This window comes from Bombyx mandarina, chromosome 28 (genome assembly GCF_030267445.1).
Source record: "Bombyx mandarina strain Sakado chromosome 28, ASM3026744v2".
Lineage (NCBI taxonomy): Eukaryota > Metazoa > Arthropoda > Insecta > Lepidoptera > Bombycidae > Bombyx > Bombyx mandarina.
Window position 1 is genome coordinate 376,823 of NC_143233.1, and position 18,544 is coordinate 395,366.

General features: G+C 40.5%; 2 protein-coding genes across 2 annotated transcripts in view; both read left to right on the top strand.

Annotated features, from left to right (window-relative positions):
• The window catches only part of LOC114249840 (electron transfer flavoprotein beta subunit lysine methyltransferase), a 40,117-nt gene that overhangs the window by 1,608 nt on the left and 19,965 nt on the right, over positions 1 to 18,544 (top strand). The gene's annotated exons all lie outside the window — the stretch shown is intronic.
• On the top strand, positions 2,185 to 10,151 carry LOC114249848 (uncharacterized). Its single transcript, XM_089739035.1, has 2 exons — positions 2,185 to 2,927; positions 3,039 to 10,151. The coding sequence occupies exon 2, from the start codon at positions 3,689 to 3,691 to the stop codon at positions 4,361 to 4,363; it is 675 nt and encodes a 224-aa protein (XP_089595161.1). The 5' UTR covers positions 2,185 to 2,927; positions 3,039 to 3,688; the 3' UTR covers positions 4,364 to 10,151.

An 18,544-nucleotide genomic window follows, 5' to 3' on the forward strand; every position in this document is an offset into this window, starting at 1 on the left:
AATTGCAAGTAATGAATATGAAAGCATTTTAGAGTGACAGTGATAATCTCACCGTTAATCTGATAGGTATTAAGTAATTACAAGATCCCTTTGATGACCGGACCACATGATTTCGACGTTGTTCAAATATCACCTTTGTGCCTATAAATATAAGATACATTCCCTTATTATTTCGCTGACAAACGATGATTGTGTATTTTAGTAAACATTTATTTACTATATCGATATTTAGGAATACGTAACGCATACCATAATATTTTTTTTAAAAGGCGTGCGTGGTAGATAATCTTTGCGTCGCGGCGATACGTTGCGGGTAGGAACCAATTATCCACGATGAGGGAACTCGTATCTTGTAATAAAGTGAAACCCATAAAATTTAAGAGTATTTGTGGTCACTGGTGGTGCGTTGTGAGCCGCGCGGACATGGTCACCGTTCTGTCTATTATGTAGACAGCTCATCACGCAAACACCACACGGAAAACAAAGAGCCGCAAAATAGTTAAAAGCCTTACAAAATTCCGACTTATCCCTTGGGGAGTCTCTCTCAAGCAGCTCTGTACGAAGAGGTTAAAAATAAAAACAACAATGACATTGCCTATTCTTAATTGGGATGTGATGATCGATAGGACGATAATTTTACGTTTTTTGCGGACTCACAAGAGGTCCTACCACCACTAAGTAAGTATTACATTAAGCTATAGGTATTTGGTGGCAGGACATCTTGTGAGTCCGCGCGGGTGGGTACTACCAGCCTGCCTATTTCTGCCGTAAAGCAGTAATGCGTTTCGGTTTGAATGGTGGGGCAGCCGTTTTAACTATACTTGAGACCTTAGAAGTTATATCTCAAGGTGGGTGGCGCATTTACGTTGTGGATGTCTATGGGCTCCAGTAACCACTTAACACCAGGTGGGCTGTGAGCTCGTCCACACATCTAAGCAACAAAAAAAAGACACCGATCTCGTATTGGCATTGCGCTCCGATTACCATTTAACACCGGGTGGGCTGTCTGCATATAAGTAAACAAGACGTGTAACCTTAGTATTGTTACACCAAAGCCAGTTGGTATTTTGAATGCACTTTTCCGTCCCAGGGCTTTGGGAACTCCCTGTGACTAAGACCACTAACGCTTCGAGCGCCGCTACATGATCTTCATGACATATTGCGCAACAACATGTGCTTGTCTTGAACATGAGTTCATTGAACTACTTGTGTTTGTTTATTTTACGTTCGCGCCTTTATTTATTGCGTTCAAACTGACGTGTGTCGAGATATACAGATTATAGGCAAAGGGTGTTTTGAAAAAAGAAGTGGCTTTACGATATAAATGAAGTCAACTTTTATCTTTTTTTTGCGGTCGTTGGTATCCCTGGTTTTTAGTCGATCTTTGTTAAACTCAAAAATTCTCTAAGATTTATTGGTCCAGTGACAAGCTCACTGCCTATCTGGTGGTTAAGCATCCTAAAGTCATAGACAATGCAACACGAATACCACCTTGACACAATTTAGACAATAAACAGCTACAATATTCCTTTCTTTTGTCGTATCACTCTTGTCAGAGCGGTCGTGGTCGTCATTCAGCATCATTGGTGTGGGCAGATGTTATGCGCCTCACGAACAATCGCCACTCCTTCCGGTTTGTGGTGAGTCTGGTACACTCATGCAAACAGCCGCTAACTGCCGACTTGAGTTGGTCGGTCAATCGCAAGGGCAACCTTCCATGCGGTCTGGTGCCCTCTCCTTTGCCCTGAACGACAAGGCGCTCTATGTAGTCATTTCCTCGCCGGGAGACATGTCCAAAAAATAATAGTATGTGCCCATGCACAAGCGCTTAACGCCGAGTTCTTGAAATGAAGCTACAATATAGATGCAGGATGCAGTATATAATACTAATGTTTACGGCCTACGGTCATTAAATAAAACGTGTAAATAAGGAAGTTTTGTAAAAATCCCGTTATGTAATTTGGAATGTTATCGGCATATTTTGTTCGTATTTCTGACGAAAACGATTATTTATGCATTAAATATTATTTTATTAAACCAACAGTTGCTTCACTCGCAACTCGAACTTCTGTCCATGATCGAATGAGGAATGCAGTGGAGTAGGAGAACTAGTTTTCCTAGGAGGAGATCTAGGCGTGCTCATACTCCAAACTTGAGGGCATTCGATCCGGTATGTGTCTATTGCGCGATGTAACGCGATCTGTTGGAAACATTTGTTTTGAAGCCCTCGCGTTGGAGAGAGACAGAGAGATACAAAGTACGGAAAATACGCACCCGAGATAATTGCTCTATCTAGCTTTACATCAGGGTGCTAACGAACAGAACGTGTCGGACCATCGGTCAAGATTTCTTGGGATCGCTAGTTGTTGATTTGAAAGGTTGAGTTCTCACGATAGGGCGATTTAGGATTTTTTGAAGTGAAACTTCTAATGCGACTTCCAACAAGGTTGCGTTAAACGTTCAACGGTCCTGGGGAGGGGAATAGAAAGAGACAGAACGAGAGTGAATGCGTGGCTCGAACGTATGCGCGTAGTATACAGCTACAGGCCAGCGCGAGCGTTAGCAACGAGTAGCGTCCAGTATTTCAACGCAAGAGGGAGAGAGAAAGAGTGATACACAAAGGTAGAAAGTAGGAGAGAGAAAGAGAGTGAGTCGGTAGATCCCAAACACAAATGCGCGTGGTATTGTTGCTATGCAGCGAAGTAAACAGTGTGAGCGTCGTGAAATTAGCCGAAATACGTATCTACTTGTTGTTCTATTTTAATTTACAAGTATAATATTCATTATTTTATTTTTTTAGTTTGATTTGATACACATATAATTTAATAGGGTAGTATTTTTTATTTTCAAATGTAGTGAATAAGAATTGTAAAAAATGCATGAAAACAATCCCACGGACAATGCGACGGATTTAAGGTTATGTCAAGGTAGGTACGTCTCTTGTGAACGATCGGCGATCAATTGATTGTTAAGTTTTCTCTTTTGAAATTACAATATGACGCATTCACATACATTATTAATACAAATAAAATTTCCAGGGCGAGACGATGAGACAACCCCAAGCACTTCCACTGGTTCAAGAGGTCCACGAGGGAAAAATGCACAATATTACCGTGATTACAGAGCACGGAAGCGAGCGGAGGAGGAAAAAGAGTCATTGAATAGAACTAGTGATCCTTTTACGATTGCTGATTCTTCTACAATTAACGTCGCAGGATCAGTAGCATCGAAGAAAAGGAAATCAGCCGCGGAATATCAGAGAGAGTACCGAGCACGTAAAAAAGCCAAACGAGACAATATACTCATTGATTCCCTAGCTGTAATTCCATCAACTTCGACGGGGGGATTTACTACCACTCATCAAGCAACTATAGTAGACCAACTAACAACTGCTGGGCCTTCTATTAATCCACAAACGAATGCTGGGTCTTCTATTAATCCACAAACGACTCCTGGGCCTTTAATGAGTAGTGATATTGGTTTTGCAAAGCAGGAAAACACCCGCAGAATATCAGCGAGAATATAGAGCAAGGAAAAAAGCTCAACGGGAATCTAAGAGGGCTGCGAAAACCAACGACGGTTCAATGGAGATTGCTGATGAAAATACCAGCGATATTGGTGACGACAATGCAAGTATAAATCGCCCAGCTTACGTCTGGCTTATTCCAACCAAACGGTTGAGAAATATATGAAAGAAATTCTAGAAAATCAACCAAATCAGACAATATCCGAGTCTATAGATTTCATCTTAGGTTGTGACAATGAGGAACAACTTGAAAGTGCACGTAGAGCACTTGAAGAGAAAAAAAATTACCAAGTTGTTGATGAATTGGCCAACGGCGCCATGGAAAAATTGGACCACATCGAAAAAAATGATAACGGGGAAGTTACTCAGGTATGGTTGATATTTCCGAATTGTGAAAGATCTGGTATTTTGGATGTCTGCGCGTTCACTTCGAATAAGGACATTTTTCATGGTGCCGCAATTCTAAGGAGTATCCCTGCAAACTTCCACGAGTATCGGGATACTTGGGGTAGACATTTTGAGCGATATCCAAATTCTGAGTCATTTGGAGGGCAAAGCCAAGTTAGCGTCCAAAATGCTGGGAGTCCTCAACAGAGCGAAACGGTACTTGACGCCAAAGACTTGCTTTACAAAGCACAGGCCCGACCTCGCGTGGAGTACTACTCATACATCTGGGCCGGGGCTCCCGAATACCAGCTACTTCCATTTGACTCCAAACAGAAGAAAGCCGTTCGGATTGGATCGAAAAGAAAACTAATGGGCTGTGTCTGTGGGTTAATTTACTCACCAACCCCTTCGTCGCAAGCCTTCAACGAGAACGCCGACCGGTGCTTGTGATCTAAAAGCACCGGTAGTAGATCATGAGGACCTAAAAGACGGGTTTTCGTGTCGCACCGCTTTCTAAACATCGTGCACTGATGCTGACTGTAGATACTTACTGGAGTCTAACTCCAGGTGGTCATGAAGATCCACGTTCCTCACGAACCACGATGCTCCGATGGCTATGAAAAAACGGGATTGGATAACTTGAAGGGGGTTTTAAAATTAGCGCGGCCCGTATGAGCGAACACTACACTTGCATAGGTCAGGACGTATGCAAGTTTTGTAGAGAGAGTCACCTTGTTACGAAGGGAAAATTTACTTAGCTTGCAAATCATCGGATAGATGGTGGGAATGCGACTCGTCCAAGAACAATCTTCTCGCGCAACCCTTTATCTGTTTGAGCTCTCAGCAGAATCTGGTCTGTTTGCATTGAACCGTTTCCTCTCGGCTTCTACATTTCCAGTCAAGATCAGTTTTTATTTTTATTTTTTTATTGCTTAGATGGGTGAACGAGCTCACAGCCCACCTGGTGTTAAGTGGTTACTGGAGCCCATAGACATCCACAACGTAAATGCGCCACCCACCTTGAGATACAAGTTCTAAGGTCTCAAGTATAGTTACGACGGCTGCCCCACCCTTCAAATCGAAACGCATTACTGCTTCACGGCAGAAATAGGCAGGGTGGTGGTACCCACCCGCGCGGACTCACAAGAGGTCCTACCACCAGTAATTACGCAAATTATAATTTTGCGGGTTTGGTTTTTATTACACGATGTTATTCCTTCACCATGGAAGTCAATTGTGAACATTTGTTGAGTACGTATTTCATTTGAAAAATTGGTACCCGCCTGCGGGATTTGAACACCGGTGCATCGCTTCAACACGAATGCACTGGACGTCTTATCCGTTAGGCCACGACGACTACTAAAAGTCAGTTTTTCGAATATTACCTACACAGTTTTCATATTAATTTATTTTGCCTTAAACAATACGCTTGAATATATTTGCTTAACAATAACTCGGACAAGATGTAATTCTATTTAAATTTTATTTTGTATGCAAATGTTACGACGTAATCATTGTGCTTGAGGATACAGGAAAATACGTCTGAATATTTTTCTGTGTGTGTTGTTTGTTCCTCTCGCCTTTACATTAAAGTCTTATTGAACAAGTCCGTGAATCGTGGTCACATGGTTCGATGTCGGGTTACTGTCAATATCTCTGTTAAAAATATTATTATTTATTTATCATTAATTAATATTACATTAGAAAAACTACAAACTACGTACAAACAAGAACAGAACGTAATTGTTACGGTAATTGATGGTTTTTTTACATAAGGAACAGAATAATCAAACTACCTTAATCCTGACTTGGAGGTGTCGAATGTGGAGCACCATATACCATACCAAATCGGGCAATCTCAATCCAGGGGTCTTTACTACCCAAATTGCGCTTTTTTATTTTGACTTTTGCATCGAATGAATGCGAACCATGCGAAGATAGCGGTATATTTGAAACCCGATGCTTATTTTCACTCGTACAAGGTGAGTGGCCGCAGGTGACAAGTGAGGAAAACGTCTCCTGAGCTTAACGTTAACTCTGAGGAAACAAAACCCTTCCTGCGTTCGGTTCAATGTTACTAGACCAGCAAAAACGGGGCAAATAATGGATTTTATTTTCAATTCGTTCAAGGGTTTGTAGATGAGTATGTAGTCTGAACGATATTTTTTCTGGCATCTCCCTTCGTTGATCCAAATCTAAAGTGATGTTGGTGCCATGATTAATCGGATAAATACAAGCCGAATCAAATGACCAGAAGTATTGGAGATCACGACCCGCCGGAAGGTTTACATTCTCTGCGATCCAAATGCCCCTCAAAGATCAGGGAAGGTGTCCAGGATCGTGACATCACTATGCGTTTTGTGCAATTGACAATAATACGCTGGATTAAGCCGTGAAAATAACTTTAGTTATGTAATCAGCTCGCGAACATCGAAGAAAATTCGAAAAGTTGAAAGTGTGTCGCGCTTTTTCCTTGAATGTTATCGCCGCATTCATAATTTCATAGGAATTTTATAAGTACGACGTAAGGATAAGAATGAAGTGTCCAATGTGGAATCTACTGCCACTACGCGTTGAAAGATAAGGTTCAAAATACACAAACTTGAGATCGGTAGTTATTTCTTTCCTACCTATTCTCTGATTGCCTAAGGAGCTCTTCTAGCCACGCTCTAACTGGTAGGTAATCACACGGGGTCAAATTGAGAGATTTTGTTAACATTAGCCCCAGCAAGAGCAGTGCTTCGTAGAATTTTCTGCCGGATCGGATTAGCGACCCACTGAAAATGTCCGGCGAGAAACTCAGTGGGCTGTGCCTATGGGGCGGTAGTTAATAACATATTGGAACACATAAAATTGAAGGTATCCTTTATGATAGTTGTAATGTTATTGCAACTAGGAATTTTATGTTTGAAACTCCGTAAAGACTGGAAATGCACTGTGTATGACGGCAGTAGTTTCAGGTAGTATGGCTGAACTCTACTCCGGTGGCTGGCGATAGATGGTAAAAACGAGATGATGGTATCAACTCAAACAATTCCTCAGGGCACTTCCCATGGAAAATAGGGTACAAAATACAGAAGGAACCGAAGTCCCTCCGTAGACCCAGGGTACCCACCCCACTCGGAGACTCGCCCCAGAGAGTTCTTCACTTTAGATACAAGTTTTGATCGCTTCTCCTGCACCACGTTCCTAAAAAGACTCTCATGGCCAATAAACCGGGCGTTCCCCGTGCTGTAATTCGCAGAGCAGTGTATGCCATCTATAGCATGTCATTGATATACAGGATGAAAAGCGTGGGGGAGCGCACCGAGCCTTGTAGAATGCCAGCATTCGTGGTCATGGTATCGGAGGTCTACAACGACCGTGATGCCTCGCTCATCCAAAATACTAGCGATCCATTTGCAGAGTATCTGTCTGGATCGGTGGTCAGCAGAAGGTCCAACAGAGAAAGCTCCTGCCCCTTAATATCTGGGACATGGGTAGGCTGTGTCACCAGCTGAGAGAAGCCGTAGGCCAAGGTGAAAGCATAAGGCAGCCCGACCCGGGCGGTCAGTGGTTTTGGACTCCAACCACTCTTAGTGGTAAGCGTTAAAATCTCCAAGGACCACCACTTCTGCTGCTGATACTGCTCAAGCACGCGATTAGTCCCCTCTTGCACGTACTCAATCGGAGTCGAACCAGTGCAAGAAGGGAAGTGTGTGATTGCCCCGAAGACGGTGGCAACAGACATCAGCCCCGACGAATACGCACACCCCGGCTTGACGCAGGAACTTGTGCTCCAATAGGTAGCCGGGTACGGTACCATACGGAGCAGATATCTGCGTCTCTGTCAGAAAATGTAGGGCAAGCTGCACCTTCTCAAGCTGGTGGTGTACGGCGTCAAGGTCGCTATGTAAGCCTCTAACATTGATGAAATTCACATTAAATGTGGAATGGGGAGTCGCCGATAAAACCCTATTTCTTTTTCGGACCTTCATAATACTTATTTCATTTTGTTTTGGGAGAGTGGGATTGGGAGAGGTAGAACGTTCGAAGTGAAATCAAGCCAATACCTGAATAAAGCGCGGCACATAGTGTGTGCTCGACCCCGGTTCGCGTGAGTGGCTGCCGCAGGGTATGGAAGGGCCCTCTGTCCACCCTGCCTGTCTCCGACTCTGGCACGACGATCGCACGACCGGATTATACACCGGTTAGCGGGACAGTTTCCCGGGGCGGAGTTTAGTAGTGACACCCGGGTTCAGGTCCCCTACTGACCGGCGGGCGGCCGCGAATACCGTTTCAGAATTATGAGAGTTTAATTATTATTATTTTGTGTCTAAAGGAAATCGTCGGACCTTTGCTTACGCGTTGGAGTCGGTATCCAAGGCCCGTCGGAGTTGAGCCGACTATAATCCTCTGTCGCTCAACAACCAGCATCCGAGCTTCGTATGAGACAGAACCCTCACCGCCAAGCTACGGGATGCCGAAGTGGCTGGTGCCTCGACCATTGGGTGTTTCTGTCGACTTCCTATCTTAAGCCCGTCTAGACGACGCCGCTAACTCGTACCTAAATATACACACTACGATCGTCAAGTGATAATTTTTATCTATTTTAGACTAAGTACGTGCGTACTTTTAAATAAAAATTCTGCGGAATTCTATTTTTAAGCATTGAGATCGTTTAGTAGGTGTGTGGTTTGATAAGATTGTGAGCTGTGACGTTATACTTTTTAAGAATAACAACGTTGTCCATTGCTGCCCCGGATTCACTGTCCACTTTCGTTCGGTTGGCTAAGTATTTTTCTTGAATTTTTTTCCCCAAATAAAATCATACATAATTTAATTAGGTATCATTTTTGATCATCATAATTTTGTTTAGGACGCAGGACTAACGATAGTCTGGGTTCATTCATCAAGAAATATTTTCACAGTACGAGGACTTTTGTACTGAAAGATCCTGGACGAACTCACGTCCACAATTGTTTGGCACTTAGCACATAGAGATTGAGCTATAGACAAAATGATTCAATGAAGTTCGAAAGATGCAACATTTAAAATCATTAGTGAATTTGTTATTGCGGATTTAAGGGGTGACAGTCAATATTTTGGCTTGAAATTCCAATCGAAATAGAGAGAGTGATAAAAATGAGAGCACGAAAATAAAAATGGGACGTGTTCGAAGATGAAAATTTAATACCAACAATCCGCCATGCCTACACGCCGGCTTTATACATAGAAAATTTAAAAATGGCTGCTGTTGGAACAAGCTTCCGTAAAAAGTTACACAACTCTAAGTTCAGAACATACATAGTTAACTAACTAAGAATGTCTAAAGTTGAAGACCCTTGATGGTTGAGACGCAATCATCAGAGGTATCCTCTAGTGCGTAATAATACAACAAGAATCAAGGGCGCCAGGCTCTTTGCGATAGTGACTGATAGAAGTTACAGACACTGTTGTATGTTTGACAGTGTTTTGATTTTAATATATGTAATATTTTGATAAGATTTCATTTGCCTAATTATTTGATATTATTTTGATGGATGAACATAATCCGTGTGAATAATTCATCAGCATTTATGAATATGTTCCGCACATCACCTATTACGGCCGATTCTGTTAAGGTACCCACTGATGCGAGCAGCAAAAGTGGGGCAGTAAGAATCTAGGAGGGAAAAGACAATTGAGAAATGATGACATTGCTGGGAAAATAGTGGCTACTGGCTCGGTATGAGGTGTCATATTCGTGTCCCCTGATCTAAATACTGTCATAGTACGATACTCTGAACTTTTAAATTATGCAGAAAATAAACTGATTAATAAATTGTAACGACATTCTACAGAACACAACGATGACCCTATTAGCTTATCGATTTGATATCGATAATGACAACTAGACATCCGATTATCGAAATGTTATCGCTGAAAGAAATGCATTCAACATTCATTGAAATTGCATCAGATTTGTAACATAATATTGAAACGAACCTCTCGAATTGAAGACTTATTGACTCTTCTTTAGAAGACGTTTGCAATGAGAAGATGCAGATAGAGATAGAGTAGCGTTTCGTCCGCAATGAGCCGCGGTAAACTCAAATACAATAAGTCGTCTATTTTTCGTTCGTAAACAATTTTATCTAATACTAGCTGACCCGGCAAACGTTGTTTTGCCGTATATAAGATTACTAGGGAATTTCTAGTGTATAAAAAAAAACTGACTTATCGTAAGTGTTTAAGGATGTGGTAAATGAGTGAAAGAGGCATGTAGCGCTGTGAACGATGAGGGAATATAAAAATAACAAAACCTCAGTCAACCACATAATACCTCATTATAACAAAAAAAATTATTGTCCAATAACTAAAAAATAAATGTTAAGGGGTGGACAACCCTTATCACTTAGGGGTATGAAAAATAGATAGTAACCGATTCTCAGACCTACTGAATATGCATAAATACAATTTCATAAAAATCGGTCAAACCGTTTCAGAGGAGTATGGTAACTAACATTGTGACGCGAGAATTTTATATATTATATAAGATGTAGTAGCCGTTTTATTAGAATCAATCCAGATTTATCGTCAAAAACTATTTAATCTTTTAGATAAACGGTTCCAAATCAATGTTCAAAAATGAATGAATGAGATACTTTTTGGATCTATGGTGCATCAGTGTCAGCTGACGAAAGAGACAGCCAGATGTCCTAATTGATCGGCGTCTTTTTCTAAATTGCCGTGAAGCAGTAATGCGTTTCGGTTTGAAGGGTGGGGTAGCCGTTGTAACTATACTCGTGACCTTAGAACTTATATCTCAAGGTAGGTGGCGCATTTAGGTTGTGGTTGTCTATGGGCTCCAGTAACCACTTAACACCAGGTGGGCTGTGAGTTCGTCCACCTATCTAAGCAATAAAAAAAAGGGCTTTAGTACCAGATAAATATCACCGGCCCTCGTGTCGGCTATAAAAACAATGTTTGTTTAGTTATTCAGCTCCATCATGATAAACTGGATTGATAACCAATAACTACATGACGATCACGACCACTCTGTCAAGAGTGACACGACTGAGAAGAAGAAACCAATAACATCATTTTATTGTACTTGCGCCCTCCGAATTGTTATATCGCGGTGTTAAATGCACAATGTGTTTGAAGCCGCAGGAATATAAGTAATGATTTTTGTTTGATTTCATGCGATCGATAATGAGGTACCGAAAATAGTATTTTGCTGATGTACACTCGACGCAATTTATTTATTTATTCAGTTACTAGCTGACCCGACAGACTTCGTAGTGCCTCAATCAATAAATAAAAGACCTAAACTTTTGTATAAAATGAACTTAAAACAAACAAAAGGAATCCGTCCGACGGGCGATTTTTGTTTAATTCCAAGCATTTATCTACCTTTTAAACCTTCTCTGGACTTCCACAAATAATTCAAGACCAAAATTAGCCAAATCGGTCGAGCCGTTCTCGAGTTTTAGCGAGACTAACGAACAGCAATACATTTTTATATATAAATATAGATTCAATGTATTACTTACGTTAAAAGATCAGTGGATATCACGCATACCTTTAGGATACATTGCGGGTTGTGTTACATAGGTGCATACAAGAGTTCACGGCTCACTTGGTGTTATGTACCACGGCGCATAAACATCACAACATGACCACCACCACCCACTCCATCCCAAGAATATGAATTTAAAAACACGCTATGATTCCTTGTACTATGTGTACTGATACACATCTTTATACATAGTAGTGGTCTCCCAGTAGTCGAAATTCGACTATAATTAATTGAAATTATACGTTTGAGCTATTAAGGTTCTATGGTTATATGGTCAAAGACTATTATATTTCTATAGGCACAGAATTAGTAAAAGTTCGCTCAAAGTACGAGGGCGGCACTGAAAATTTCGGGAATTAACGAAGTGACACAACATTACTATTTAAAAATGTATTTATTGCTTTTCGAAGCATTCTCCGCGAAATTTGACACATTTTTCCATACGATGGAACCAATCATTGAAGCAACCATTCCATTCGGAAGTTGGGGTCTCCAAAATGGCCGTTTTGTAGGCGTCCACAGCTTCTTCAGGTGATGAAAATCTCTGTCCACGCAATTTATTCTTTATTTTAGGGAAAGTATAGAATCGAAAGTATTCGATTTTTAAAACCAAGGAGTTTTCAATTAAAAAGATTTTAATATGACAGGAACAGTGGAAATATTCCATTCCCGATACTTTTAGTGCAGCCTAGTATGCAGTTGGAACAGCGCCTCTAGCGGCGTAGCAAACGTAGGCAAACGATCCAACTCCATACGTTAATAAGTTAACTTTTACTATATCGAGAACGTAAAAAAACTCGCACTGAGCACACAGATCTTTATTTTTTACGTTCGAGATAAACGGTGTCAAGGCGACGCAAGTGTTGTCGTCACTGAAGTCTTCGATTGCGTTATTTTGGGTTTTTACTGACAATCTCCAACGAAAGCAGATGATTCATTGATGGACATGCCGATCTACTTTTTTTTTAACTGGGTTCATTTGGCGAAAGACACCTGCAGCCGCATAACATATCTTATGACCATGGGCGGAGATGATGTGCCGGGTGAGAGAGTGCAAGAGGAGTCGATTGGTACGGTAGGGCCCTACAAATATCTTTGGGTCTGCTCCCAACGTCTGCAGACTGTCAAATCCCACATAACCCGCTTAACGGAAAAAAAAAATCATAGGTCCTGTAATCAAATATTTCGAAATTCTGTATCTTAAACACAAGTATTTTCTCGACAACTAAACTTTTAAACATGATTCGTCAACTGTCAGTGTTAATGTCAGTTGACATTACCCATTAACATGAACAATATAAATCGTATACAAATACACCTTCCGCAATAAAAAAATCACTACTATCGAATCTGTGACAAGAGTTCGCCAGACGGATTCATAAACGACAGGTCAGTGTCACCAAGTGTACAGGTTGTGTGTGCGTGTGTGTGTGGTGTATTTGTGTTTGGTGTGTGTGGATGTGTACGCTGTCACTTGTGACGTCAGCGGATTCATTCATAATACGTGTTTCGTAACTCGATAATGACGCCAGGCTGTCGGTAACTAGATACAGAGGTATTAGGTTTTCTCGCTACGCAGGTACAAGGTATTTCCAATTGAATTGAAATTCCTGATGGAAGTCACACCGGGCTGGGCTTTGGAACGATCTAAACAACGAGGAAGTCTTGGGGAAAAAAAACCTTCTTATGTCATCGTTGTCGGCTATTTTGTTGTTTTGCTTGTTTTTATTTATTGCATACATGGGTGGACGAGGTGGGAGGACATAGACATCTACAACGTAATTGCCGCCAACCACCTTGAGACATGAGTTCTAAGGTCTCAGTATAGTTACAACGGCTGTTCCGCCCTTCAACCCGAAACACATTACTGCTTCACGGCAGAAATAGGTGGGGTGGTGGTACCTACCCGTGCGGACTCACGAGAAGTCCTATCACCAGTATATTTTGAAATTCAAGGCTATGGTTTTCGTTCGTATTCGCATATTTTTAGTTTAAAAAGAGAAACAGCAGGAAGAGTGTTTTCAAACCGGTATTCTGTGGCACGAACCGGTTCTGTGCGGACTCGCAGGAGGTCCTATCACCAGTTGTTTCTTTGTTTATTGTAGTAGTAGTAGTAGTAGTAGTGGTGGTACGCAAATAATTCTTACTAGAGGTCCCGCAGTAGTCGAAATTCGACTATAATTAATTGGAATTGTATAATAAGTTTGTACACTATTATGATTGTATTTTATACTTCTATAATCACAAATTTCGCCAAGGCTACACTATAAAAAATATTAATAAAGACAAACAATATTTAATCTATTCTCAATTTGAACACAGACGTCAAGAACAAAAGTTTGACAATAAATAGTATGCATGCGTGTGTGCGTCAAATACATGGTATGTAGCGGGTGTAATGTATTCTTTATTGATTTAATGTATCTTTTATGCATTATTTTAAAAAAATATTAGCATTGTGCACTTCTTCTCTATATTCTCTATAAGTGTGGAAAATTTCATACTCCTCCGTCCGCGCAATTTTCGTAAAAAGGGATACAAAGTTTTTGCTTCACGTATTAATAATTCTTATAATCAGAATGTCACAACCGTGTTAAAACTCTTTAAATTTTAAATTTCCTTGTCGTTTTGTGTTGCGTTGTGGCAATTGAGCGTGGACTGTACGGTACTTATTGTTTTGAGATATTTATTTGCCCTTACATGACAAATTAAAGACTTAATCTAAAAGAGATATAAAATCGATGCGTCGCTCTTGGTGACTGGATTTGAAAGGGAATTGCCGTCATGGCGAACGCCGCTACACTTTGACGTTCAGAAATTGAACAGTTTGTTCTGCTATGGCGATCAACACTCCCGTCGCTTGCGACGAAGGGCTCAACGAGTAAATTAACCCTCAGACACAGCCCAGTGAGTTTCTCGCCGGATTTTCTCAGTGGGTCGCGTTTCCCATCCGGTGGTAGACACTGCGAAGCACGGCTCTTGCTGGGGTTCGTGTTAGCAACGTCGCAATGTTAGCAACGTGCAACGTTAGCAGGTTTGAGCCCCGTGAGCTCACCTACCAGTTAAGGTTACGCTGAAATAGCCTGTCAAGGCTCTCAGCTTAGGTAAGAAAAAAAAATCAACACTAACAAGATGAACGAACAGGTCAACAAAAATCACGGGACGACTAGAACAATGTAAGATTTGGATTTTTTCCTACAATTAGGAAAATTTTCATCAACGAATTTATCGCGAATGAAACTCACCTCACAAGAGGTCCTACCACCAGTAAAGAATATTGAATCCTACACTGCATTACTATAGACAGTCCTCTACAGTTACCTACTGATCCCAATCTTCTCGTATAGTAAAAGACTGAAATATGACCGTCAACCTATTGCTAGCCGACATTCCCGAGTAATTTTACTAGGACGAACCAACTATATGACATTGTCAACGTTATCATTCCTCTTTGAACAAATAAACGCCTAATTCGTAAAGTTTTATAGCATTTTAACCTAAATAGATAACAAAGAATCACTCACGGGAAGTACTGGGGCTTGTATTAAACATGGAACGATATGGTTTTTCCCCAACCGTTGCTTTAATGCAATTATACGTATTATCTGTTTATGTTATTAGCTGTGTTGTAGCCACTTGCACTTTTATGTTGTTGTTTATTATACTGTGCAATAAAAGTGGAGAGATTTCTATTTACTGGCGGTAGGACCTCTTGTGAGGTAGGTACCACCACTCTGCCTATTTCTGCAGTGAATCTGTAATGCGTTTCGGTTTGAAGAGTGGGGCAGCCGTTGTAACTATACCTTAGAACTTATACCTCAATGTGTCTGATGATGATGAATGATGTATGCGTGCTCCAGTAACCACTTAGCACCAGGTGGGCTGTGAGCTCGTCCACCTATCTAAGCAATAAAAAAAATGTGTAGGCCGAATCTATGAGTGCCTTTAACCTTTAAGAGTATATATAAATCTAGCAAGGCCAGTATTAAACTTGAATCAACAGGAGAATCATTTCCTATCAAAAAGGGTGTACGCCAAGGCGATCCTCTCTCCTCTACACTATTTAACGCCGTACTCGAGCACATCTTTAGAAAGCTAAACTGGGACCACTTACGTCTAAATATAAATGGAGCTCGCCTAAACCACCTAAGATTTGCCGACGATCTGGTGCTTCTTGAAGAGAATCCTGCGGCAATAGAACTAATGATGCAGAGCCTAGCAAATATAAGTAAGGAAGCTGGTCTGGAAATCAATGCCAGTAAAACAAAATTGATGACAAATTCAAGGGAAATAGACGTTATGGTAGATGGCAACAAGATCGAATATGTCAAAGAATATAATTACTTAGGCCAGATTATATCCCCTTCAGATGTAATGACCAAGGAAATAACCAGGCGAATAGCTCAAGGTTGGAGAAAATACTGGTCACTGAAGGAAACAGTGAAAAGTAAGGATCTAGGCAATCACATCAAAAAGAAAACATTCGAGACCTGTATTCTACCAGTTCTTACTTATGGCTGCGAAACTTGGTCATTGACACTTAACCACAGGAAAAAGCTAATAAAATGCCAACGTGCCATGGAAAGAAGTATGCTAGGGCTAAAAATCAAAGATAGAGTCAGGAACGTAGACATAAGAACAAGAACGAAACTCACAGACATTCTCACCCGGATAGACGTCCAAAAATGGAGATGGGCTGGACATATGCTACGCCACCCCACTAACAAATGGAGCAAGCAAGTCACCCTCTGGCAACCAAGAGACGGCAAACGAAGTAGGGGTCGTCAAATCAGGAGATGGGAGGATGACTTGAAGCAGACAGCGGGACCATTCTGGCTGAGAGTAGCAAGGGATAGGACCCATCGGAAGGGATTGGAGGAGGCCTATGCCAAAAGGCACACCGAACTTAGGGACCTCTTGTAACCCTATGTTTAGGAATAAAAAGGCTATTATTATTATTATTATTATTATAACCTTTAAGATATATAGAAATGCTCGCAATTCTTTTGTTGTTAACTGGATTGTGGTCAGTGATAAGTGACTAAGTAAGCTCATGAACTCTTAGCATGATTTGGACATAAATTCAAATATAAATTCAACTACTTATTTAACTTCATAAGCGGATGACGCAGCCAGTACTTTGAACTCTTGAGTTTATAAATAGATGATACTAAAATGGGATGTATGTAATAATTGTGTTTATTGTGCTAATATGATGTAACGGCGTGTAATTACAAAGATAAGTCTGTACAATTTACATACACAGTACTACACTGCTACTGATACAGTCATCTGCAGATCTATACCGATGCCAAGCTATTCTCATATAGTTAAAGGCACTCATAGATTCGGCCTACACATTTTTTTTATTGCTTAGATGGGTGGACGAGCTCACAGCCCATCTGGTGTTAAGTGGTTACTGGAGCCCAGAGACATCTACAACGCAAATGCGCCACCCACCTTGAGATATAAGTTCTAAACTCTCAAGTATACTTACAACACTTACAACGGCTGCCCCACCTTTAAACCGAAACGCATTACTGCTTCACGGCAGATATAGGCAGGGTGGTCCTACCACCAGTGAAAGTCCTGTCTAACAAAAGTAAAGGTCCAGATTTGAATAATACGCAACTTACATAATAATTAAGCGTGCTATACATTTGACAGCTATAAACAGACACTGTTAATATCAAAGGCAAATTGTCTTCAGGTTGGCATGGATTAATAAGCCTTACATTAAAAAATTAAGATACGTATAGTATATATCAAACAATATTTGACCTCTATTATCAATGAAAGTCAACAGGTATCTCCGCTTACAATGTGATTACGCAAATTTTATTTTGTTATACCGATTTGCTCACCCGGATCTAAGCTGTTGCTGTTTTTGACGTCAGTGTACAAGTTGCGTGAATGGTTCCCTCCGTCGTTGCGGAGGCTGGTACCCTGAATAAGTAGGGCAGGGCTGTCCGGCCTAGATATTTTACAGGCGATAAAAACTTTTCGGGCCATAAAAACTATTTTGTATTCAAGTTTAACAATATTTGCTATGTGTATGTGCATTACTATAATTCTCATATTGTATTTGTTATTTTAGCTGTTCTACACACACTCATCACTTTTAATTATTATTCTCATAATGCTCTCGCAGGTCTGCTGGAAGAGATTTCTTAAATTCAAATTCAAATTCAAATTCAAAATCATTTATTTCAACTTAGATGTCAGTATGACACACTTGTTGAATGTCAAAATACAAGTAACAATGTTAACTCTACCACCGGTTCCAAAAAAAGCCACAGTCCTGAGAAGAACCGGCGAAACAAACTCAGCGGGCTTTTTTTTTTTTTGTTTTTTCTCAATATTTTCTTTTTTTTAAATAAATTGAAATATTCACAATAAAAGAAAAAACAAGTCAAAAAAAATACAATTAAAAAAATAATAATAATAATGAAAAATGAAAAGGCCAGGAGCGAGTAAAGAAATAAGCAGTGCCTTTGTACATAATTTTCCTATTACTCTGTACTATGTCTTTTTTTTGTGTGTACATAAATAAATAAAACTATTTATTATCAGCTTTAAAAGTAAAAAAGTAAAGTAGATTTTTTTCTATAACGAAAACTGATCTTTGGAACGTCTTTAGGGATTTAGGTTTCCTTCAGTCGCGACACGATTTCAGATACTTTTCGGAAGCCGCATTAAAAGCAAGGTTTGTACAGCCCTGATCTGAATTGTTCGAAGTCGCAGATACAATACAAACATACAGCCATACAGAAGTTACCATTTCTAACAGATTGCTTAACTTGAGACATACGATTAAGGTCTCTATTGAATGGGTCCAAAGAAGTGATTACTCCGCGGGATAGTAGCACTACCCAACTGACCCTACCACAAGTAAACAGTATCACAGACAGTATCACACTAAGATCTTCCCAGCTAAATATTGACCGGGTTCTAGAAATATGGAATACAGTACATATTATCAAATTTTTAGATACTGTCATCGCGACTAGAGATCTAGGTTCATTTTGTGAGCCGACACGGGTTGGTACCAGCACTCTGCCTATTTTGGATGCGAAGCAGTAAGGTGT